General features: G+C 36.5%; 1 protein-coding gene across 1 annotated transcript in view; it reads right to left on the reverse strand.

Moving 5' to 3' along the window:
- Nucleotides 1–23,841, reverse strand: part of HGD (homogentisate 1,2-dioxygenase) — an 84,356-nt gene that overhangs the window by 39,810 nt on the left and 20,705 nt on the right. The window contains exons 2-5 of the mRNA XM_051985362.1: nucleotides 22,116–22,187; nucleotides 21,366–21,454; nucleotides 6,761–6,866; nucleotides 816–875 (exon numbers count right to left, since the gene is read on the reverse strand). Coding sequence (XP_051841322.1) covers nucleotides 816–875; nucleotides 6,761–6,866; nucleotides 21,366–21,454; nucleotides 22,116–22,187 — 327 coding nt within the window. The remainder of the gene's footprint in view (nucleotides 1–815; nucleotides 876–6,760; nucleotides 6,867–21,365; nucleotides 21,455–22,115; nucleotides 22,188–23,841) is intronic.

Below are 23,841 nucleotides of genomic sequence, written 5' to 3' on the forward strand. Positions count from 1 at the left end.
GTCAGGAGGACCTGAGTTCAAATCTAGTTTCAGACACTTAACACTTCCTAGTTGTGTGACCCTGGGCAAGTCACTTAACCACAATTGCCTCAGAGGAGAAGGAAGGAAGGAAGGAAGGAAGGAAGGAAGGAAGGAAGGAAGGAAGGAAGGAAGGAAGGAAGGAAGGAAGGAAAGAAAGAAGTTATTTGCTCAAAATAATATAAGTAGTAAATAAATGGTAGAAATGAATTTGACACAGATCTAATGCCAAATTCAATGTTATGTCCACCATACCATGATGCCTTTTTCTAAAAGTTGGGTAAGACATGGTCTCTGCTCTCATTAAGTTTATATGGTTTTATCATTTGCTACCTTCAAATTCTCCCTAACTTGTGGCCCACTTTCTAGTAAGTAATATAAAAATGAATTGATAAAAAGTCTCAATAGCAAGCAAAGGATAAATATGTGACTTTCTTCCAGAAACATGTGCATTTTAAGCAAAAGGTAGCTATCTTTAACTAATGATGAGGATATTAGGCTCAGGGACAGGCATGTTCCACCCTATTCATGAATGTGAGGCTGACCCTATTTGGCATCCAATGGATAACAGTTGAATTATCATGTACCAAATGAACCTTTCCCAATAGAATATAATTTCCTTGAGGCTACATACTATTTAATTTTTACCTTTATATTCTCATTCCTCTGGAATATAATAGGTACTTAATAAATGGTTATTGGATGAATAAATGAATGAACAAATGAATGAATGTGTGAATGAACTAGCCACAGAGGAGAGGAGAGGGCTAAGAAGGAGGGCTGGAATAGTGACTTACATTCACAAAGTCCATTTTTTTCTGGGATGCTTTTGGAATCTCAAATGGTTTCCACCTAAGCTGAAAAACAAATCAAGATAAGAAAATTATTTTACAAAGAGAAGTTAGAGATTTTTAAATGAATGGTGTCTACACCATGGAAGATGAAGCAAGGAGCCCTGCTGCTAGTGATTTTATTTTGAAATTGATCATTATTAGTCACTTTCTTCCAGAAACTGGCAGGATTCATTAAAAAAAAAAAAAGGAAACAAAGTCACCCATTTTTTTCAAACGATTTGCAGGGTGGCACCTGCTATTGCTCCAAGTAGCAGAATGTGTCCCCTGCTTCCCTTGCTTTCTCCTACTGATGCTGAAGCTTTGCTTTTTGACATTCTGTTCAGGCAGATCAGGGAGTTTCAACTGATCCCATTTTTTATGCTATTTATAATCAGCTCCCCTTCCTGGCACACTAACTGCTCTGTGTGGGCTCCCAACACTGCAGAGGCTGCCTAGGGCTGCTTTTTGCTTTCAGCCCTCGTAATTCTGAATCATGACTTTACACAAGTGAAAAAGCATTAAGTCTGGGTGACTGGGGGCAAGCTAGTGCCCTCTTTGAGCCTCGGTGTTATTTGTAAAACTAAGAGGTTGGGCTAAGTGATCTCAAAGGGCCTTTCCAGTGCCTACATCCCTGTGATTCTGCAAATTGATTGTTGATTTTATGTTACAGAACTGCCATTCAGTTTCTTCCCCAAACTTAGGATTTGTCCCTAGGCTGTCTGGCATTTTCATTTGATTCATCACAATATGTGATTTGTTAATTATGCAATATTTAGCTTATTAATTAGACAATTGAAAGAATCAGAAGATGTCAGCAGGCTGGAGGCCCTGCCATTTGTGCCAGCCAGCCAAGTGGCCCAGGACTTCATGATTTATTAATCAGCTCTGCATTGGGTTTAACTGAGCAAGGTGATGCTGTCAGAGGTTGATAAATAATAAGGCCTCTGAGCCCATCTGCTTCAAGAGTGACCCTTCTGCCTCAGCTCCCCCTGCACAACAGCTCCCTGATCAGTGTCTCCATTAGTCCCGAACAGCGGGTGGTGCTCATGCCCCAGCACTTCATGCTACAAAAAATGAGTCCAAAAAGTGGAGAGAATATGGTTGGCAATTAGTCTACCATCTACCCACAGTCATGTAGTAGTCCTGATTTTTTCCTAAAAGAAAATAAGGTTATCATAATTGGGAAATGTTTGCTTTGGGAATTTAAACTACACATCTGAGTCCCTGCATCCCTTTACCAACTTCTAGTTGGTATCTCCCCCTCCCCCAAACTGTATTTTTTATGTATTCATTTTATGCATATATATATACATATACATATATATATACATATATATATATATATACATATACACATATGTGGGTGTGTATTCTCTTCTTTGAAAGACCGTAGTCTTTTTGAGGGCAGTAACTATTTGTTTTTAATTTTTGTATCCCCAATTCTTCTCACATTGGCACATATTGAGTAAATAATAAATGTGTTGATAGTTTGCTTGAGAATACCACACACATATATGTATATTTTAATAATATATTTCAAAAATTCACAACTTCATTGGTGAGACTATTCCATCTCAGATAGCAACCACTGGTCTTAGCTCCTTCATAGATTAAGAAAAAGGCTTTGCTAATTGCTGTGGCTAAAAAAGGGATGTCAGCCAGGTAGCACAGTAACTAGAGAACAGGTCTGGAATCAAGAAGACTTATCTTTCTAAATTCAAATCTGGCCTCAGATACTTCCTGGCTATGGGACCCTGAGCAAACTTCCTCAGTTTCCTCATCTGTAAAAATGGGCTGGAGAAAGAAATGACAAATCATGAAAATTCCAAATGGGGTCATGGAGAATTGGGCACAACTGAACAACAAATAACAAATGGCTAGAAAAAATTCATCATCTGGTTGACCAACCAGAAGAAATGATGAACCCCTCTAAATTTAGCTAGGCTGAGCCTTGATTGACAGGCATTAAGACTTTCCCTTAGGCTCAGATTTGAAGACTTTCCATTGGAAAGACTTGTCAAAGCTCACACTCTTTTGCCTTTGAAAACCTGATAAGATTTGGAAACAAGACTTTGGTGAAGGATTCATTTATTTATTTATTTTAATGAAAGGAAATCATGATTCAGATCAAATCTCAACTTCTGTAGGTGACCTTTCCCAACTTCTCTACCGCTAGTCCCTTCCCTCTGAGATTACCTGCTGTCTATGCTGCATATATAATTGTTTGTTGTTTCTTCCCCTAGATTGTGAGCTACTTGAAGGCAAGCACCTTTTTTTTTTTTGCCTTTCTTTGTATCCTTATCCTGGAACATAGAAATAACTTAAATTTTTGTTGAATGATTGAAATTTCCCAAGTAACATTGTTGAAGCTTTTGCTTTCTCTAGTACAAATGCTGAATAATGAAATATCCTTCCTCCCTCTCTTCTCTCTCCCCAAAATTGACAGCTTTAGGATTTGAACTCAGTGTCTTCTACTGGAAGTTAAAAGATCAACAATAGTTCCACTAGCCCACACTTTGTTGTTCAGCCACAAACTAACTGTGACCCAATTTGGGGATTTTCTTGGCAAAGACACTGGAATGGTTTGCCATTTCCTTCTTCAGCTCATTTTACAGATGAGGAAACAGAGACAAACAGGGTTAAATGACTTGTCTGGAATCACACAGCTAATAAGTGTCGGAGGCCAGATTTGAACTCACAAAAATGAGCCTTCTGACTTCAAGCCCAGTACTTTACCTACTATGCCACCTAGTTGCCCTATTCTACTTTACCTCATAAGACTAGTTGACCTAGAGAAAGAGAATGAATCAGTTTTATAAGTAAGGGTTTCTTCCATAGTATAGATCAGCCCTTTTTCTAGGATTGCAGCCTCAGGCAAGGAAAACAAATCTTCAGGGAAAAAAGGGAAGAGATCCTAGGAAACAAATGTACTCTTAAATAGCAACTATTCCCCAAGTGATGCTTTATGGTCCTTTGGCACTGAAGGCATTTTCTCCAAGGAAACATTCTCAGGGAGGAGGGAGCAAGTGATGGGAATGAAACATTACACTGTTAGGCACAGGAACAAGATTGTCTGATAACCATGGGAAGCTCAGAATGACTTGCTTGATGGGAGTGCATTTGAATGAGACATGAAGCTGCAATACTATAGAGAATGGGGAGGAACTAGTGGATTGTGGTATAAGTAGGCAACAGTATAATGGGTAAGTGAATAAACGGGGAGCTTAGTTTAGGATCTCTGGGGAAGTTATGAACAAGATTCTGACTGGACACAAGTTCTAAGAAGTGAACAGAAAGCTCTAGCCTTCAACAGGCTACGAAGATGGAGGCTAGGAAAAAGAGATGACAATATACAAAATGCTTTAGGAGGTGGGGGATGAAATCTTTAGAACAGGATATAGGAAACTTTAGCTAGGACTTGGTGGGCAGCTTAATTTTGTCCAGTACTATATATGATGAAATTAATCACATCTATTTCCTCTCTGCTGACTTGCTATAACTATGCTTTCCAAAATGGAACCTCTAAAACTTTGGTAAAAGTAACTGAATTATACCCAGCATAATAATAATTTAAGTCTGGGAGTGTGTATGGGATGTGGGAATTTTAGGGAACAATTAGTCCAAACTTTCCACTTCTTATATGAAAAAACTGTGAGATAGCAATAGTTAGCTCATTTGTTCTAAAGGTTTTTTTTTAAAAATTGATAAGAGAAATTGATCAAGATAATGGTCCAAGGCAATTCAGAGGACTCATTATGAAAAATACATTTATCTCCAGAGAGAGAACTAATAAAGACCAAGTACAGATTGAAGTACAATTTTTTTCACCATATTTTTCTTGCTTTTTGGGGGGCAACACTGCTAATATGGAAATATGTTTTACATGAGTTCCCATATTGATATCATATTGCTTGCCTTCTCATTGGATAGGAGAGTGACTGGAAGGGAGGAGAGCATTCAGAAGTCAATTTTTTTTTAAATGATGAGAGATATCAGGGAGGGATAACAAAAGGAGAGTCTTTCACTGGAATTATACAAATGAGAGATGGAGGTAGGGGATGTGGAAAGAAAACAAGCAATTATTAGCATCTACTATATGTCAAGCCTTGTGTTGTGAGTCTTAGTGCTATTATCTCAGTTGATACAACAATCCTGTGAAATATTATCATCCCCATTTTATGATTGAGAAAAGTGAGGAAGACAGAGCTTAAATGACTTGACTAAGGTCACACAACAGATTGGTAGCTGAGGCCAAATTTTAGTGCAATTCCTCCCTACTTCAGAGTCACTACTCTATCTACTGAGCACCTAGTTGGAAAGAGTATAAAGCCTGGAACTTGAGAATCTGGGTTCAAACCCCAAGTCATTTATCTGTGAGATCACTTGACTACTCTTACTCTCAATTTGTTCATCTTTTACAAAATGAAGAACTTCTACTAGATGATGTGTAGTGTTCTTTTAAGTTCTAAATCCTAAAATCCTATAAAATGTGAAAAGAAATAAAGTTGTTTTAATCATTGTTTCTGGTACGTAAAGTTAATTTTTATGAAGGAATCACTGAAAGATACTGACAGGAGTTGCATTAGAGCAGAAGGCATAGATGAGTTGCTTTCTAAACTACCAGGTAGCCTAATGGATGGATAATGTTCAACTTGGAGCACAAAACCTTGAATTCAAATTCAGCCTCAGATACCCACTACCTCTATGATCCTAGCCAAGCCATCTAACCTTCCCTAGTCTCAGTTTATTAATCTATAAAATAAGAGGTGGCTTGATAACACAGTGAATAGAACATTGGAGCTAAATTCAGGAAGACCTGAATTCAAATTCAGATTCAGACACTATCTGTGTGACTGTGGGCAAGTCACTAAACCATTATTTCTCTTACTTTCCTCATCTGTAAAATGGAAAAATAATAACATCTCTTTTCCAGAGTTGTGAGGATCAAATGAAATAGTATTTGTAGAGTGCTTTGCAAATCTTTTTTTCCTTCTTAATTATTTTATTTCTGTATAAGCTAAAAAGAAATTTACCTAATTAAATCTCAAAATATCTGGGGAATGCATATTTGCCTTGTTAGAAGTTCTTCTATAGCTCTTTTTCCCATAGGAATTTCCCCATTACAATTTATAAATAGTCTTACTGTATATATATATACATATTTATATATAGCACCTAAATCATGGCAATCTATGATTATTTAATTTTATACTGTGCAAAATCCTCAAACAAAATAATAATATAATGGAAGGGGAAAAAAAACACTAACAGATCTTAAAGTGCTATAGAAATGTTAGCTTGTCATAAGGATTTACATAGCACTAGGTTTTGCAGTAAATATAATGCTATATCTGAAGTCAAGGGTACCTGAGTTCAAATCCTCCCTACCCACTAGTTATGTGACCCTGGACAAATCACTTACCCCTGTTTGCCTCAGTTCTTCATCTGTAAAATGAGCTGGAGAAGGAATTGCAAAACATCTTTTCTATTAGGGTTTTTTTTTTTAAGATAAATGGATATATAAAGAAGGATAAGTAGAGTACATATTTTATTTAAAATCTCCAAAAGCCTTTTTAAAGATAAGTCATAAAAATAAGCCATTGTGGGATTAAGAGAATATTTTGTTATGAATGGGGAATTGAGTTTGAAACAGGAAAACAAGAATAAGCAGAACTGAAACTTTACTGACTAGTACTAATCTTATTTATTTTTTTTTAATGGATAAGAGGTATTGCATTATGGATAGAGAGATGACCTTGAAACCAGGAAGACTTTGAGTTCAAGGCCAGACTTTGATACTAGCTGTATAATGCTGGGCAAATCACTTAACCTTTTAGTGGTCTATGCAGGAAGTTTCCCTGTATCAATTAATTTAGAGGTCCACTGCCTATCCCTTATATACATCTTACCTGATTAGGGTCTGGCTCCACTTCATCCCAGTTATGGGTGAGATGACCTTGGTCAATGGATTCAAAAGGCTTGTGATTGACAGAAGGTACAATTCTGTACAGCCAGCTGTGGGAGATAAGAGAAAGTGAAAGATTTAAGAAACTTAATGATGCAGAGCCATGTCCAAAAGTTCATAATCCAGGTGGGTAAGTACAAATGTGAAAAGAAACAGTCAAACTTCTTGTGGATTTCCATGGTGGTCACTGACTTTCTACCTTTCTCCTTGACTCTCCTCCCTAACCCCTCCAAAATGCTGCAGAATATTTGGTGCACTGATTAAAGCAGGAAAATGATTGTGAATTGATATGATATCGGAAGACAAACAAGAAATGAAGAATTGTAACATGCTTTCATTTCTCTATGCCTCAGTTTCCTCATTTATTAAATGAACGTATTGGTTTTTAATGTCCCTTCAAGCTCTAAATAGTATGATTTTATGATATCATTGGGGAAACCTGTTTTAGTTCAAATATTAAGAAATCAATATTGTTTTAGTCCAGAACTCTTTCTTCTAGGGTCTTTTTAAAGTAAAAAAGTCAAGACCAAAAGTCAAGGCACTGGAAAGTAAATTAAGAGAGATAACCAAACTTAGAATTAGAAGTACTTTCTTTTATTCTAACACAATGTCCAACACATGGTAGACACTTAATAAATGTTTGTTGACTTGAATAGTTAATAACCTTGTCTTTATCTTTCCCTTAAAATAGATTAGAGTTCTGATCCAACTAAAGACAGCACCCTTTCTCTCTTTTTTCTAAAGGGTATTGATTAGAGCAAGGAGGTTCTTTTAATTACTTCAAGACAATCCTTGAAGCAAGGGGTCAAAGAAGTATGAGTGATTTTTCTCCAAGCATAGTTTTGGAAAGATTAAGTGACTATTATTTTACTATGTGAATTAAGATATTAAGCCTAAACTTTGTTTTTATTATGCTATGATTTTTCCTCATTCAAAATTTCTATAAATGTTACTTTATAATGTTTTGACATATCTGAGGGGAGCTGGCTGGGGGGAGAGGGGGAATTCTTGACAATGTGGACATTTCATTCCAAACAGAACAAAGCTTGAATTTAGAATAATGTTAAATTAATTTTAAAATGTCTCTGGCAGACTCATGTTGAAAATGCAGATTATGTATTTTTTTGACACCATGATCCTTCTCAACTAAAATTCTAAATGGAATTTGGGGAGAAGAGAATCTTTTGTGACAGCATTTCAAAGTTGCAATGAAAGTTACAAAAAATAAGGAACTGAACTCCTTATATTTCGAAAACAAATAACAAGAATAACAACTAACATTTACATAGTGCTTTAAACACTTTAAAAATGAAAAAAATGTTTTCTGAATATGACCCTTATTTGACCTTTACCATAACCCAATAAGGTAGGTTTTACAAGGCAAACTATAAGGAAACTGAGACTTAGGTTAAAAGAAGTTGTCTTGCTACTACATCTATTAACAATAATAATGATGATACCATCATTGTCAGTAGCAGCAGCATCATATTTAGTACATATCTGGGGCCAGATTGGGACGCCAGTCTTCTGATTTCAGATTCACCCACTGCACCAGATAGTTCACGTTCTCATGGGCACACAGAGGGAAAATAAAATTATAATCCTTGCTAGTAGGGCAGTAAGAATATGGTGGGGCATGTATGGTCTTGGAGGGTAGGTATTATTTTGTTTTAGTTTTTTTTTTTTTTTTTTGTCTATGAAACTATTGTCTAGTACACAGTAAGCACTTATTCAATGCTGTTAAGTCACTTACTGGATTTGGGTTCTGAGATTTGGGCTATTAGTCTCAGACTAATCACTAATGAACTAGGTAGTTTAGGCAAGTCTCCTGTCTGGACCTCTGTTCTATTAGAATTTCGTTAGATTAGGGGATTGAGGTCCTTTCCAGCCTAGATTCTGTGAAGACCGAGTTAGCTTCCTGTTGATCTCAAGATCAAGGATCAGCAAAAGTCCTTGGTCTTTATTCTTAGTCTTTAGGGGGAGAAGTAAAGGAGATGGATGAAACTGATATAAGCTCTCCACCATCTCTTCTCCTCCTCCACCACCAAAATGACTCTGGCTTGTCTTACTCCACCCCCTAATCCTTCCCACAATTCTCTGTATACACCAAAAGATTGAGCCAGCATAGAATAGTGAGAAGGGCCATTTTCCAAGCATATGCTAATAGAGTATCGGCCAATAGGTAATTAGCCTTAAGTGCTCGGTTGTCTGATTCCAATGCACCTATTCAGAGTTTCAGCCCTTTACAAGATTCTATAATACTTATGGATCATTTCTGAACAACTACAACTAAGAAACAATCACCTTGAGTCACAAATAGTTGATTGCCTTCCCTTTGTCTTGATTTAAAGATTATCATAAGAGATCACTGAATTTACCCTTCTCCAATACCACCTCATTTTATATATGGGGAAGGGAAGGTCAACATTTTGCTGGTTGCAGTATTATACATCTAGTGGAATAGATTATTCAGAATATGAGGGGTCAAATAAATATTCCCTCTAATAAAAGCAATCAAAAAGTAGTCAGTTATAAATGACCAGGAAAGTAAAAGCAAGAAAAGACTGACAGCAAAGAAATTAAAAACAGTTGATAGTTTCCTTGGGATCTTAAAAGGTCTCAAGGAATCTGAAGAACTCTTTGTTAAATTCCTAAAAACAGCTTTCGTATTCTTCTTGCTCAGTGGACCCATGTTTAAGTTCCAGATCAATCCATCTAGAAACAAAGTTCAATGAAATCATCCATCACTTCTGTGCTGGCAACAGTTAAGGTTGGTGTTTGAGTGTCTTGAGGAGTTCCCCAGTTCCACCATTATCCTGAGTCACAACAACCACTATAATATTCTTAAACTTTTACATTTAAATAAAAAATTGATGAACTTAACAAGCATTAACAAGCACCAATGTTTTAACATTCAAGGAACAAAATAGTTGCCCTATTCTTCTTTTTTTAAACTTTTAAATAGAATATGCTTAAAGGTGATTTCAGAAAAGCCTGGACTTACATAAACTGATGCTGAGTGAAGTGAACAGAACCAAGAGAATATTGTACACAGTAACAAGATTATGTGATGATCAATTATAATGGATTTGGTTCTTTTCAACAATGAGATGATTCAAGGTAATTCCAATAGATTTGTGATGGAAAGTGCCATCCACATGCAGAGAGAGAACTATGGAGTCTGAATGTAAATCAAAGAATAATATTTTCACCTTGTTGTTGTTGGTTTGTTTGCTTGTGTTTTTTTCCCCCTTTCTTGTGTTTTCCCTTTTGATCTAATTTTTTTTTGCTCGGCATGACAAATATAGAAATATGTTTTGAAGAATTGTATATGTTTAACCTATATCAGATGGCTTGCTCTCTTGGAGAGGTAGAAGAAGAGGAAGAAAAAATTGAAACAAGATTTTGTGAAGGTGAATGCTGGAGGCTATCTTTGCATGTATTTGGAAAAATAAAATACTATTAAAACCAAACCAAAAGAGAACATGCTTGAGGGAAAAATTGAAATTTGCTTCTCAATTTCTCTTTTAAGGCATTCTTCCTAGTCCTGCCATCCACTGACAGGCTGGTCACCCTTGTTTCATCAGTGGCCTGATCCCCCACATTTACACTTCCCTATATTCTATTTCTTTCCCTCTAGATTCAGGATATCAACTACCTAATCAGACATGCTAATTTCACTCATTGTCTATGCATTGTGACTGTGGTCTCCTCACATCAAATCAAGTCAGTAATTATTTATTAAGTACTTACTATATATGTACCAAGCTCTCTGCTAAGTGCTGATAACATAAATACAAGCAGAAACCAATTCAGATTATAAGCGCCTTGAAGGCAGGAGCTAGTTTTTGCCTCTTTATATCCCTGGCACATAGTGCTTAATAAATGTTTATTATATAATACATGTTTAATTAATGTTTATTACACTCAAGGAGGAAAATAATATATAACAGAAAATAGAAAAGTAAGTTGGTGCAAGGGAAGAAAGTACTAGAGAGAGAGGGCATTGCAGAGAAAATGCAGAAGTCAGGAATGAAGCCTAAAAAGATATTAAGACATGGCTCTCCTGAATATTTTCTTTAAAATGAAGATTCTAGGAAAGACCAAGCAATTAGAGGAAGAGACCAAAGAGACAGAATATATTTCTTATGAGGGCAAGTTTTGAGCATAAAGAACATGAAGGGTAAGGAAGGCACTGTGGAATGGTGGGAAATATCTGAAGAATCAGATAGGAATGAAGACTTCGGAGAGATAACACCCCTGACAGGATGCAAAGATTTTGTTGTTGTTTAGTCATTTCTGACTCTTTGTGCTTCCTTTTTGGGAGGTTTCCCTTTGCAAAAATACTGAAATGGTTGGTCATTTTCTTCTTCAGTTCATTTTACAGATGAGGAAACTGAGACAAACAGAGTTAAGTGACTTGGCCAGGACCCCACAGTTAGGAAGTATCTGATTCCAGATTTGAACTCAGATCTTCCTGACTCCAGACCTAAAGCTCTGTCCACTGGTCACCTAGCTGTCCCATAGCATCCCTCATAACTGGAATTCTAAGTTGTTGGTAAAGAGGTATAGGACAGTAGCTTTCCTGGCTCCCTCATGCTACTCCATCTGTGTCTATGAATGTTTTCCCAATAGGGTTTTTCCCATATTAGCTTTGGTGCCCAATGTTCCCCATTGGAGTTTTGTTTAAAAGACAAGGGAGACATGGTTGGGTTTATGCAGTAGTTGAGTCAGTACATAAAGCTCACTGGGCTGCTCAACTGAGATTTAATTCTGTTTCAGGGAAGAATGCCAGCTCCTTAATGAAGCTCTGACAGCTCCTTTCCAGTTTTCTGGAAGAGACTGTGGTTTGGGCTACTGGTAATTACTGCTGAGTGATGTGAGCAACAAAATATTGAGTCTAATTCTCCTGTTATTCTGATGGTTGTTAAGACCAAATAAATGGGTTTAGGTAGAGCCAAGTTGTCATAAATGAGACCATAATAGAGATTGAATTTTTCAACCTTGGCTTTACATGTACTATTCTCTTCTGCTTCTCCCCATGATAGGGGTCTACATTAGGGGAACATTTAAGGGTTGTGACTAAGCAGGATCCATAATGAGCCTTACCTGTGTTAGGAGGTGGCTAGGAGAAGAACAGAAACCATTCATTTATTCATTATTCTTATTGAAGGCCTGTTATGTGTGGCTAGATGGTACAGTGAGGGTCCTAGAGTCAGGAATTCAAATCTGGCAGCAGACACATTCAAGCATCACTTAATCCTCTTTGCCTCATTAATTTCTTCATCAACTGCCTCAGTTTCTTCATTTGTGAAATAGGATGGAGAAGGAAATGTCAAACTACTCCAATATCTTTACCAAGAAAACCCCAAATGAGGTCATGAAGAGTCAGACATGACTGAAATGATGGAATAACAACAACATAGGCAAAGCACCATGGGAAGGGCTAGGAACACAAAGATAAAAGCAAACATTCTCTGGTCTCAGGGAACATATACAACACACACACACACACACACACACACACACACACACAGAGATACATAAATGCAGGCAGTCAGGAATATTACAAGCCAATATCTAGAGGCAAGAGATGGGATTAGATAAAGGGGACAACTGTAAATCAGTTTACCTGGAATGCAAAGAATAGGAGGAAGAAAAGAAATAAACATTTATTAAGTATCTCCTATGGGCACTGTGCTTTTAAACACTATACAAATATTATCTCAATTCTTACATCAATTCAAGGAGATAGATACTATTATAATTTCCACCTTACAATTGAAGAAATTAAGACAGTCAGAAGTTAAGTGGCTTGACCAAGAGAGTGTAAAATTGGATTTGAATTCAGATTTTCCTCACTGCTTAGCACTTTATCCACTGTACCACCTATTTACCATGAAGGAGAATAAAATGTAGTAAGCCGGGAAAGGTAGGCTGAAGTCAAGTTTTAAAAACTTTAAATGCTAAACAAAGGTGTATATATTTTCTGCTAAGGGTGAATCACTGAGGTTTCTTAAGGAAAGGAGTGCCATACTCAAGTTCATGCCTTAAAAATATTTCCTGTATTAGATTTGGTGTCTACTGTTCCCCATTGGAGTTTTGTTTAGAAGACAAGGGAGACATGGTTGAGTTTACACAGTAGTTGAGTCAATTTATAAAGCTGGATGGCTTGACAAAGATTTAATTCTGTTTCAGGGAAGAATGCCTTTGTTTTTGCTTAGGTGAAGTCAGAATCACAATGTGAACCTACCAAGAACAAGAACCTGTATATGAATCATGGAATTAAGAAGGCCAAATCATATGAAAGTCCATGTTTAAAGTAACCATTGGGTCAAAATTAGATGAGGAGTAACATTCAAATTTCAGGCTGTAATTGTTTGTTAATGGGGGTACCGGTAATAGGGTAATCATTTTAGCTAAGTTATTTCAATTTGTTGTATTTTGTGGGTTGGTAGGCACATGGCATAATTCTAGGCCCTCCATTTTCCTGGGAAAACTCTTCAATTAGAAAATTCATACTCTTCCCTCCCCCCCATCACAGAGTGGAACACTGGACATAAACCTTCAGACCTGAAATAGGTGGCATAATAGCTAGTGTACTGGAATCCAGATCAGGAATTATATGTGGACAGGTTTTCAATACAGTGGCAATATTGATATTATTACAATAATACCTCAACTAGCATGTATCTTCATCCAAAAGAAACACAATCAAGAACCATGAAGAAAACAAACAAGCTTCTAAAAGGCTATAATCACTATCACAGTCTATGTGCTGAAGCTCATGCAGTTGGCTTTTGTAGGAAAATGTTTCAAAACTCTCACTCAGAGTCTATTTTTTTTTATACAGAATTACAACAAGCTTAGTTATCTAGTTTATAAATCACAGAATATTAGAATTGGCAAATAAGAGCAAGAAAGGATCCTACAAGCAGCCATACTGCTAGCAAGAAGTGGATAGTTAATAGCCTAACGTGTGTGTGTGTGTGTGTGTGTGTGTGTGTGTGTGTGTGTGTGTGTGTGTAAAATAGAAAAACTAAACACAAGAACTCAAAAAGCACAGGTTGGAAACAACTTTGTATTTAGGCAATTAGTCTTATATCTCTCAATGAACAGCATGATACAACAACTGATTTTTGCACTGATAAAATCCATGACCTTATCTGTCACTTTAGCCCTCTTGCCAAATGCCTAAAACTCCACTACAATATCTTTGACAGTGTTTTTTGACCTTCTAGTGAGAGGAAATGCTTATCTCATTAGGGATACACTTTTTTTTTCAGACAATTTTAATCTTTGTAAAGTTATTTCTTGTGCTAAATTGAAATCTCCCTCTTTCATCCACTGATCTCAATTGGGGCTAAAGAGAACTCTAATTTGTTGTCCACATGTCAGAGGTTCAGAGGTTTGCAGACAATTATGTTTTCCATCTCAGTTTTCTGAAATACTCACAAGCTGAAATACACATAGTTGCTTCAACTCTTTCTAATATAACATGATTCTGTATAACCTGCATCAAATGCTTACTGTCTCAGAGAGGGGATAAGAGAGAGAAGGAGAGAATGCGGAACTCAAATTTTAAAAAATAATGCTAAAATTTGTTTTTATATGTAATTGGGAAAAAATAAAATATTATTAAAAATATATTATATGATTTCCAGTTCATGTATTTCCAGTCTAGTATAACATTACCATTCAGTTCACATGCTCCAGCTTGTTAGTATTCCAGGATATTAAAAGGACAGGGAATAACACTGCAGAAGAGTTCTAATGAATACAGACTAAAGAGGAAGTATACTAGGTCCTAACATCAAGAAAAGGTTGGTTATGTATATAATTCTTTGTTTAAGAAGCCAGAAAAGAGCATACTTTTCAAGAAATTTCCCCTAAAATTGTTGGAATTTAAATGTTTTGATGTGTAAGGCTATGGCTTCAATGTTATAATATTATCTACAACTTATTTCTTGTATATCATTTATACATAATTGTTCATATGTTGTCTCTCTCCTTAAATTGTGATCCCTTTAAGAGCAGGGATTGGGGTTTATTTGTTTTTGCCTATTCTTTCCTTATTCTTACTTTTTAGCATAGTGCTTAGTACATAGTAGGTACTTAATAAATGCTTCTTGACTTTGGTTGAGGCTTATATTCAGCTATCCAGAAAACTCAGCTATCAAGAATGATTCATTCCATAAGGGTAGTTGAGGTTCTTAATCTTAATAGTTTTTGTTCTTTTATTAGGTTAACAAAAGCATATCTACTCTGTTGGCTAGAAATTATTGGTCTCATTATGTTGAATCCCATATTTCTTATGGTGGCTACTTTCCAACATCTCTATAATGATTATAAATATTAATCCATTTGTTTATCACATTTTGAAGTTAATTATTGTGGAACACACTTGCCAACACTATTATGTCTGTTGGCATAATTCACAACAATGAGGGCATCTCATTTGCTGCCATTTTTATTAATAATAGCATTGATAATAATTGTTCTGTTGTTGCTTTAGCTCACATGAGTTTTTCATATTAGAGTTACATGAACATTGACTAAATCTTTCAGAATTGGAAAGAGTTTTGGAAATGGAATATAAAGAGTTGAATTTGAATTTTAACTCCAATTCAAAGTCTGAATCTCAGTTTTTTCATCTATAAACTGGGAATAGTCTACTGGCACTACCAATCTCACAGGACTATTGTGAAGACAGTGCTTGGTAAGTTATAAAGTGTTATTTTAGAAAAAGGTGAGGTGATAATAATAGTAGCAGCAGCAGCAGTACCAACAGTATAGAAATGTGAAGGGGTAGTTGGAAGAAGGAGGAGGAGGAGAAGGAGAAAAATAAGGAGAAGCAGGGAAAGGAAAAGAAGGAGAAGAGGAAGGGGAGGAGAAAGAGCAAGAAAAGGAGGAAGAGGAAAAGAACATAGGTACTATTATTATTATTATTTCTATTTTACAGATGAGAAAATGGAGGCAGGCAACAATTAAACTACTCGCCCAGGGTCACAAAGTAAGAGTCTGAGGCAGGAATTTAAATTTAAGTCTTTCTGATTCCAAGTCCAGTACCCTATTCACTGGGTAACCTAGCTGCCTGTGATAAAAGTGAGACCGTGATAGCAATGGTATTAATATTAAGGACAAAGTGCTCTAGGTATTTGTTATCTGACAAATAAACCAATACAGAGCAACCAGGCATAATGGAGAACAATATACACCTGATTCAGGAAACCCTGGTTTGAAATAATACTTCTAATATTTGCTAGTTATGTGACCATGACCAAGCCCATTTAACTTGTCTAAGTTCCTTCATCTATTAATTGGAAATGCCAGTAGGCATTGATTTCAGGATGGCATGATGAGATTCAAATGAGATAACTTATATAAAGTGCTTTGCAATCTTTTAATGGCTAGGAATTATGCTCCAAAATCTCAGTGACGTTTTAGTTCACTTATTTATTTATTTACTTATTATTAATCCATATGTAAAATACAATTTTTATTAACCTTAAATCTTAAAGTGCTTTAGCCCTTACAGTTTCACTATGAGAAAATCACTTTACCTCTCTCAACCTCAGTTTCTCCATCTTTAAAAAAGAGGCATTGGACTAGATAAACTTTAAGGTCTCTCCTGCTCCGAGATTCTTTGAGTATGAAGTAGCTTTGGCAAAGTGGATTTGAAGTCAAGAAGATCTAAATTCAATTTGCATATTGAATACTTATCATCTGTCCAAGGTCACTTTGACTTTTTCAGTCTCAGTTTCCTCATCTGTAAAATGGAGATAATAATAGTTCCTCTCTTATGGAGCTGGAGAACCAAAAGAGATAATGAATGTAAAGTGTTTTGCAAGCCTTAAAATGATAAAAAGAAACGTGAGCTAAGATTATCATGATTCCGTGCTTCTGGTTCATCTGGCAAGCTTAGGATACTGTTTGTGACCTACTTATTCAATAAATTATTCTGCTAGAATACTGACATTCTAAAAAGCTGCTTATTTGGGAAGAGTGAAAAGGTTAATGCACTTTTGAGAAATAGGAGGCGTGAAAATATCCAGATGACCTGTGGCAAGGTTTCCTTGTCCATACTCATTTCTTATTTCATGTCAGCTACTGGATTTGCAAGGGATGGAAGTATGCCAGACTTACAAGAGGACATGAGTCAGATTGTAGCTTAAATTTTGTAATTGTTGTTGCTAAAAGAGTCAGACTGTATGTCAGAGAATGGGAAGGATACAGCCTTGAGATGAGTGGCAATCTTTGCTCTACTACTATGTTAACTCTGCTGAGTGGGGAGGACCTTGCCCTTAGCAATATTAAATTTGACTCAAGGATTTGACAGTGGATCACAGATTGAGGGCAGTTGGGGAGGAAAAGTGGAAAAAGATGGAGGACACCAAGAGTGTGTGTGTGTGTGTGTGTGTGTATGATCAAAGGACATGTTTGTAAAAACCTATAAGCTGGGGATAAAGGGATTTCGGTGGAATAAGCTTAAGGCTCAGTAATAAGGTTCCTATTCAAGACAATCTTAAGAGTACCTGGTTTAGACTGGCCATTCATCTGATCTCTGCACATTTGATAAATGGCTTCATCTTGATGTTGACTGACATTACATACAGTTACTAGATAGGAATGGTTTTGAACAAACTTGTAAAGTAAGTTTAACTTATCTTCAGAGTTCCAAGTTTCTTCTTTTTATGCCCTGTTCAGATACAGTTTTTGCTTTGTGGATTATGCAAATAATGTTCAAAGGTGAGCATCAACCACATTTAAAATTCATTTGGACCAACAAGGAGAGTGGGTTAAAATAAATTTCATCATCAAAGGGTCCTAGAATTTGAGCTGGAAGTAACATTAGGGGCCATTGAATCCAGCCCTTCCATTTTGAACATGAGAAAACTGAGATTAAGTGATTTGCCCAGAATCAAATAAGAAATAAACAAGCAAAAGAGATAGGATTTGAGTCTAGGTCCACTCGAATCCAAATCAAAAGCCTCATTGCTCTGCCTCATGCTGTACCTCAATTCAATTGAATTCATGTTACATTTTTCTACTATGTGTAAAGGCACTCTACTAGACTTCAATTTCAGTGAAGTCTGATGTTGCTAGAGCAAGTAGTACAAGAAGAAAAGGGAGGGAAAGAGAAGGACAGAAGAGAAAGAGGAAGGAAGGGAGAAGTAGGAAGAAAGAGAGCGGGGTGGGAGAGGAGAGGAGAGAGAGAAAAAGAGAGAGAGAGAGAGAGAGAGAGAGAGAGAGAGAGAGAGAGAGAAGAGAGAGAGAGAGAAGGAGAAAGGAAAGAATAGAAAGAAAAATGAGAGTAGGGGAAGGGATAATGGGAGAGAAAAGAAGGGAGGAAGGGGGAGAGAGAGATAAAGAAACAAAAATACAAAGAGACAAAGACAGAGGCAAAGAGACACACAGAGACAGAATCAGAGACAGAGACAGAGCGAGACAGAAACACAGAGAAAGACAGAGAGATAGAAGGAGAGAAACTCTAGAATATGGATAGGATGTGAATGGATGTGGTAGCTCAAACTCCTTTGGCTGTCTGTTTTAACTCTATGTTTATTTTTTCAACTCTGTATTTTGTTAGCTCCATATTTCTAACCTCTTCTACCTACTGCCTCAGTCTCTAACCACCCCCTTCCTCTTCTTCTTTTCACATAATCAAGTTAAATGCCAAGAACTGTTCTACATGCTCAGGATAAAAATTAAAAAGCAAAGATTTGGAATTTACATTAGGAAAAGGGAAAGACGATTCATCTTAGGACTTAGTGGGCAAGGGAAGAATCTCATGATCTCTTGCTTCCAGCTCCTCACAAACTGAAAATTGATTGCTATAATTCTCCCACCTGCAAATGCAGCCTCACTAGCATTGTGTCTGCATGTCCACAAATCATGTTATCCAGGAGAGTCTAATGGTTCTCCTCACATCCTTCAATTTACTAAATAAGGTGAAGTATCCAATCACTATACCTCAAAAAAAATGGTCAAAAAATCAAGCCTGACCTGCCAGTGGTGCTAAACATATTCTTCCAATATTATCCATCTTAGACATGTACATATAGCAACAGATCTATAATACCTTATAATATGACTCTGATCCTTAAGGAACACATACTCTGAGAGAAAATGGGACGTGTCATACACAACTGCAGGGGCAATAATTGTTCTTGAGATATCCAATAGTTTTGATAAATAATTGCATAGGAAACATAGTCCAGACTCAGAGCTAGCATACTACATAACTTGAGAAAGTTAAAGCATTTTTATGGAGATAATGATCAGCCATGGGTGGAAAACATCTGCTAGTCCATATAGCACCTGTTCTCAATTGGGAGAGTAGTACTCAACCACACAATGCTCATTAGTAAATCTGTCCTGCTAGCAGCTCTCCCTCTGCTGCCTAGCACCAAAAGCAGTGGTGACCACATGGGAAATCCACCGCGTTCTTAACAACCCTGGAACTCAGCTTTTGCCAAGGGTCCCAAAGCGATGGATCATTCGGTTTTTTTCTATCATATGGAAATGACCAGAGAGGTAGCTGAGGAGGTTGACATCAACAGGAACAAATAACAAAACAAAAGAGAGAATGGAAACTTTTCTTGCTCCTTTTCATAATCACTGAAGTAATAATAACATCTAATATTTAAATAGTGCTGTAAGATTTGCAAAATAATGTGCAAATACGATCTCATTTGATCCTCAAAACAACTCTGGAGGGGTTACCCCCTTTTTATAGATGAGTAAGTTATGACAGATAAAGAGTTAAGTGATTTGCTATGTTAAGTGTCTGAGGCTAAATTAATTAAGTATTACTTATTCCAGTTTCAAGTTTCTATCTACTATACCACCAGCTGCCTCTGACATCTTCCTTACCACCTTGAAAGTTTCTAGACTATTTTGATTTCAAATGTTGGAGAATACTTTTCACATTTACCAGGTTCTCAAAAATTATTCCAATAATGGAGAAAGCCGGATGGCTCCCAACTCTGAGAAAGCTAGGAATGCCCTTTCATTGGCTGAAGCTTTGGACTTAGGTATGTCTTCTCGCACAGAGTAACTTCATATGACTCTGGGAGCCTCTATTGGAACCTAAGATATTGCAGAGAAATCAGTTTGAGATCAATATAAAGAAAAAGCTTTCTAAGCATTAGAACATTCTGAAAGTTGAACAGACTTCCTTCTAGATAATGTTATCCATCACTGGAAAATTTCAGAAAGGAGCTAGTTAACATTCAAGATTGATAGGTTCTTGTATCAGATGAGAAACTGACCTTAACAATAGCTCACATATATCCAACACTTTAAGGTTTTTCAAAGCCACCAACCCCATGGCATAGTATCAATATTATTATCTCCATTTTAAAGATTATGGCTCAGAAATTAGAAGTGATCTTTCCAAAGTTACACAAAGAATGACATAGTTGGGGTGAGGGACACTTGAACTCAGATATTCTGACTTTAGATCCTGTTATCCTTGGACTTTGCTCTGACTTTTAAATTCCCTTTTAACTCCAAGACAGTAAAAGCATGATCACTCTGGGGCTGTCTTTAATTTCAAGTCATTTGACTTTGTCAAGGTTGGTGAAAAGGCAGACAGAGGTTTGGAAGAGTTATAATTATTGTCAGGACCTTGGACAGGAACTCCGGGAAGACTGAATGCTGGGATTAAAAATCAGATTTTTGAAAGAGATGGTACCTAGGTTCTGGGAGTTAATGTTTGTTTGTATGATCATTTTGGGTGTTCCCAGGCAAAGAAAAAAATGTAGAAGAAAATGTTAAGGAGGAAGAATGGTCTTCTGCTCCTTATGGAATTTGTAATAGTTTTGGTGCTTTCAGAAGATGACTCAGATCCAAGTGATTCTCTAACATTTAGGAAGAACATGACTGTATACTTAAAGATTCCTGAGAAATTTAACAGAAATGGGCATATCATTTTATATCTCCACTAGGAGATCAGCCTCTGGAAAGTGACTAGGTGAGTCATGTGAGTGTGTGTGTGTGTGTGTGTGTGTGTGTGTGTGCGTGTGTGTGTGTTTGGAGGGAGAGGTGGTCTTTCCCACTGACTCTCTCCCCTCAACCCCATGCAGTTGTTTTTAACTACACTTGGTACATCCATTACCAATGTATAGGGTTTAAATAAACTTGTAATAATGAAGCCTTTCTCAAATAGTCTAAGGATGCAACTTTGAGATGGAACTTTTGAGACTCTGCAACTCAGCCCTAGGGGCTGTCTGAATGTTCTAGACCTAAGAGTTCTTCAGACCAGGGCTTACTTTATTCTCTATTCCCTTTCTCCTCCCAGGGTTATTGAGCTGGGAAAATTGCTTACTCTTTTTATATATCTCACCTCACACATTTCTAAAATGTAAGGTCTGGACAAAATGTCCTCTAGACATTTTGATTTTATTATCTTTTGACTAAAAATGGAAGCAATTGAAAAGGACTTGTTGACTCCATAGTGCCCTAGACTAAGAGAAGGAAGTTGATTCTGATTTAGAATTTTCTCCTAATCCACAGAGTGGAAGCAGTAGACAAGGTTTCTGTACCTTCTTTTATTGGTGCTTCGGGGGCAAGTGAATGCTGATCCTGAGAGCTGCTCAGCATACAGGTTATACGGGCAGATCTGAGGATTATTCTGAAATTTTAAAAGATAATAAGTAATCAAAAAATTATTCCAAAAGAAAAATGATTCCAGTCATTAAGCACTCTTATATTAAAATGTGACAAAATCCAATGCAAGAAGAATCAGGTATAATTTTTATGGCACAAGGATTGTAGAAGACTGATTCCATGAATTCCTAGAGGTTCAGATCAGAAATGATCTGAGGAGGTCATTTGTCATTTACCCAGAGAGGATAGTATAGTTTTGGATAAATCAGATCTTAATTTAGGGGTCATGTCCTCTACCATCCCAACACACACACACACACACACACACACACACAAATCCTGTAATTTGCTCACACCATACATATTGAGCCTAGTACATGGAATAATATAGTAGTTGGGTTCTAACAACTCACACTTAGCTATTGAGTAGCCAATGGTCTATGTGATGAAACATTGCCAACCAATGCATTGATAGTCATTATTTAATCTATTTCAGACATGGGATGCAAAGACAAAATTGAAAAAGTCTCTTTCTTCAAGGAACTTAAATTCTGTCCAGAAAATCCTGCATGGGTCCCAATTGTTTTAATGACTAGTTGAAGTCCATATAAGAATTTAGCCATATGAAAATTAAACCTCCCTTCTTCAAGAGAAACAATATATGAGCTATACAGAATACTCCATACCTGGCCTTCTGGCAGGGCTCCTGGGCAGCGTGGATCCTCTGAGGCAAATTCATTTCCAAATCCTGAAATGTACTGTATTCAAGAAAGACACATTACATTAGTGAATTAAAGAAGTCAAATTTCAAAAAGCTTTTTGTCACTACCACAACTTGGTTTATAGAAGAGTTAAACAATTAGCCCCCAATGGTTCCTTAAGTGATGATTCACCTTTTTCACTCCTCACCTGCTTTGGCATCCAGTAGTTTTCATTGTCTCACTTATTATCTATTTTCCCACCCTTTCTGACATCCCTTGAGCTGTATTCTTTCACATACAAAAACCTATCGAGTTAGAAGAGACTTAGTAGGTCATGCAGTTCAACTCCATACCTGAAGCTAGGATTTCTTCTGTCACTTGACAAGTGACCTTTAGTCAAGCTTTATTTTAAATACTTTATTATGGGTAGCACTCTATTTCATGATTTTATTTTTGGATGGGTCTATTTGTTAAGTTCTCACAATGATCTGAAACTTGCTTTTCTGTCACCTCTATTCCCTAGTTCTGTTCCCTGTAATCACACAGAGTATGTCTAATTCCTCTTTGATAGCATATAAATTTTTGGTTTCTTTTTAAAAATAGCTTTTTATGTTTCCAAATACATTCAAAGACAGTTTCCAACCTTCCTTTGCAAAACCTTGTGTTCCAAATTTTTCTCCCTCCCTCTTTCCTACCCCCTTCCTTAGGCAGCAAACAATCCAATATAGGTTAAACATTCATAATTCTTCTAAACATATTTCCATATTCATTACGCTGCACAAGAAAAATCAGATCAAAAGGTGAAAGGGAAGAAAAAAACATGAGAAACCCCTCCCTTTCCCCCAAACAAACAACAAAAAGATGAAAATACTATGCTTTGAACCATATCCTGTCTCCATAGTTCTCTTTCTGGATGGCTCTTTCCATCACAACTCTATTGGAATTGCCTTGAGTTATTTCATTGTTGAAAAGAGACAAGTCCAACACTGTTGATCATCATATAATATTGTTATTGCTATGTACAATGTTCTCTTGATTCTGCTCACTTTACTTAGCATTTAATTCATGCAAGCCTTTCCAGGCTCTTCTGAAATCATCCTACTTGTCGTTTCTTACAGAACAATCATATTCCATTACATTCATATGCCATAACTTATTCAGCCATTCCCCCACTGATGGGCATCCACTCAACTCTCTAGTTCCCTGCCACTGCAAACATTTTTGCACATGTGATACTGTTCCATTTTAAAATTTTCTTTAGGATACAGACTCAATAGAGACACTGCTAGATCAAAAGGTATGCACAGTTTGATAGCCCCTTGGATATGATTCTAAATTACTCTCTAGAAGTCACAACTTCACCAAATATACATTAATACCCCAGTTTTCCCACATCCCTTCCAACATTCATCATTATTTTTTTCTGTTTTCTTAGCCAATCTGAGAAATGTGAAATGGTACCTCAGAATTGTCTTAATTTGAATTTCTCTAATCAATAGTAATTTAGAGCATTTTTTTCATATGACTAAAAATGGCTTTAATTTCATCTGAAAATTGTTCATATCCTTTGATCATTTATCAATTGGAAAATGGCTTGTATTCTTATAAATTTGAGTCAATTCTCTATATATTTTAGAAATGAGACCTTTATTAGAAAAACTGGATATAAATTTTTCTCCCCAGATTTCTGCTTCCCTTTTCATCTTGGCTG

Source organism: Antechinus flavipes, chromosome 3, assembly GCF_016432865.1.
Source record: "Antechinus flavipes isolate AdamAnt ecotype Samford, QLD, Australia chromosome 3, AdamAnt_v2, whole genome shotgun sequence".
Lineage (NCBI taxonomy): Eukaryota > Metazoa > Chordata > Mammalia > Dasyuromorphia > Dasyuridae > Antechinus > Antechinus flavipes.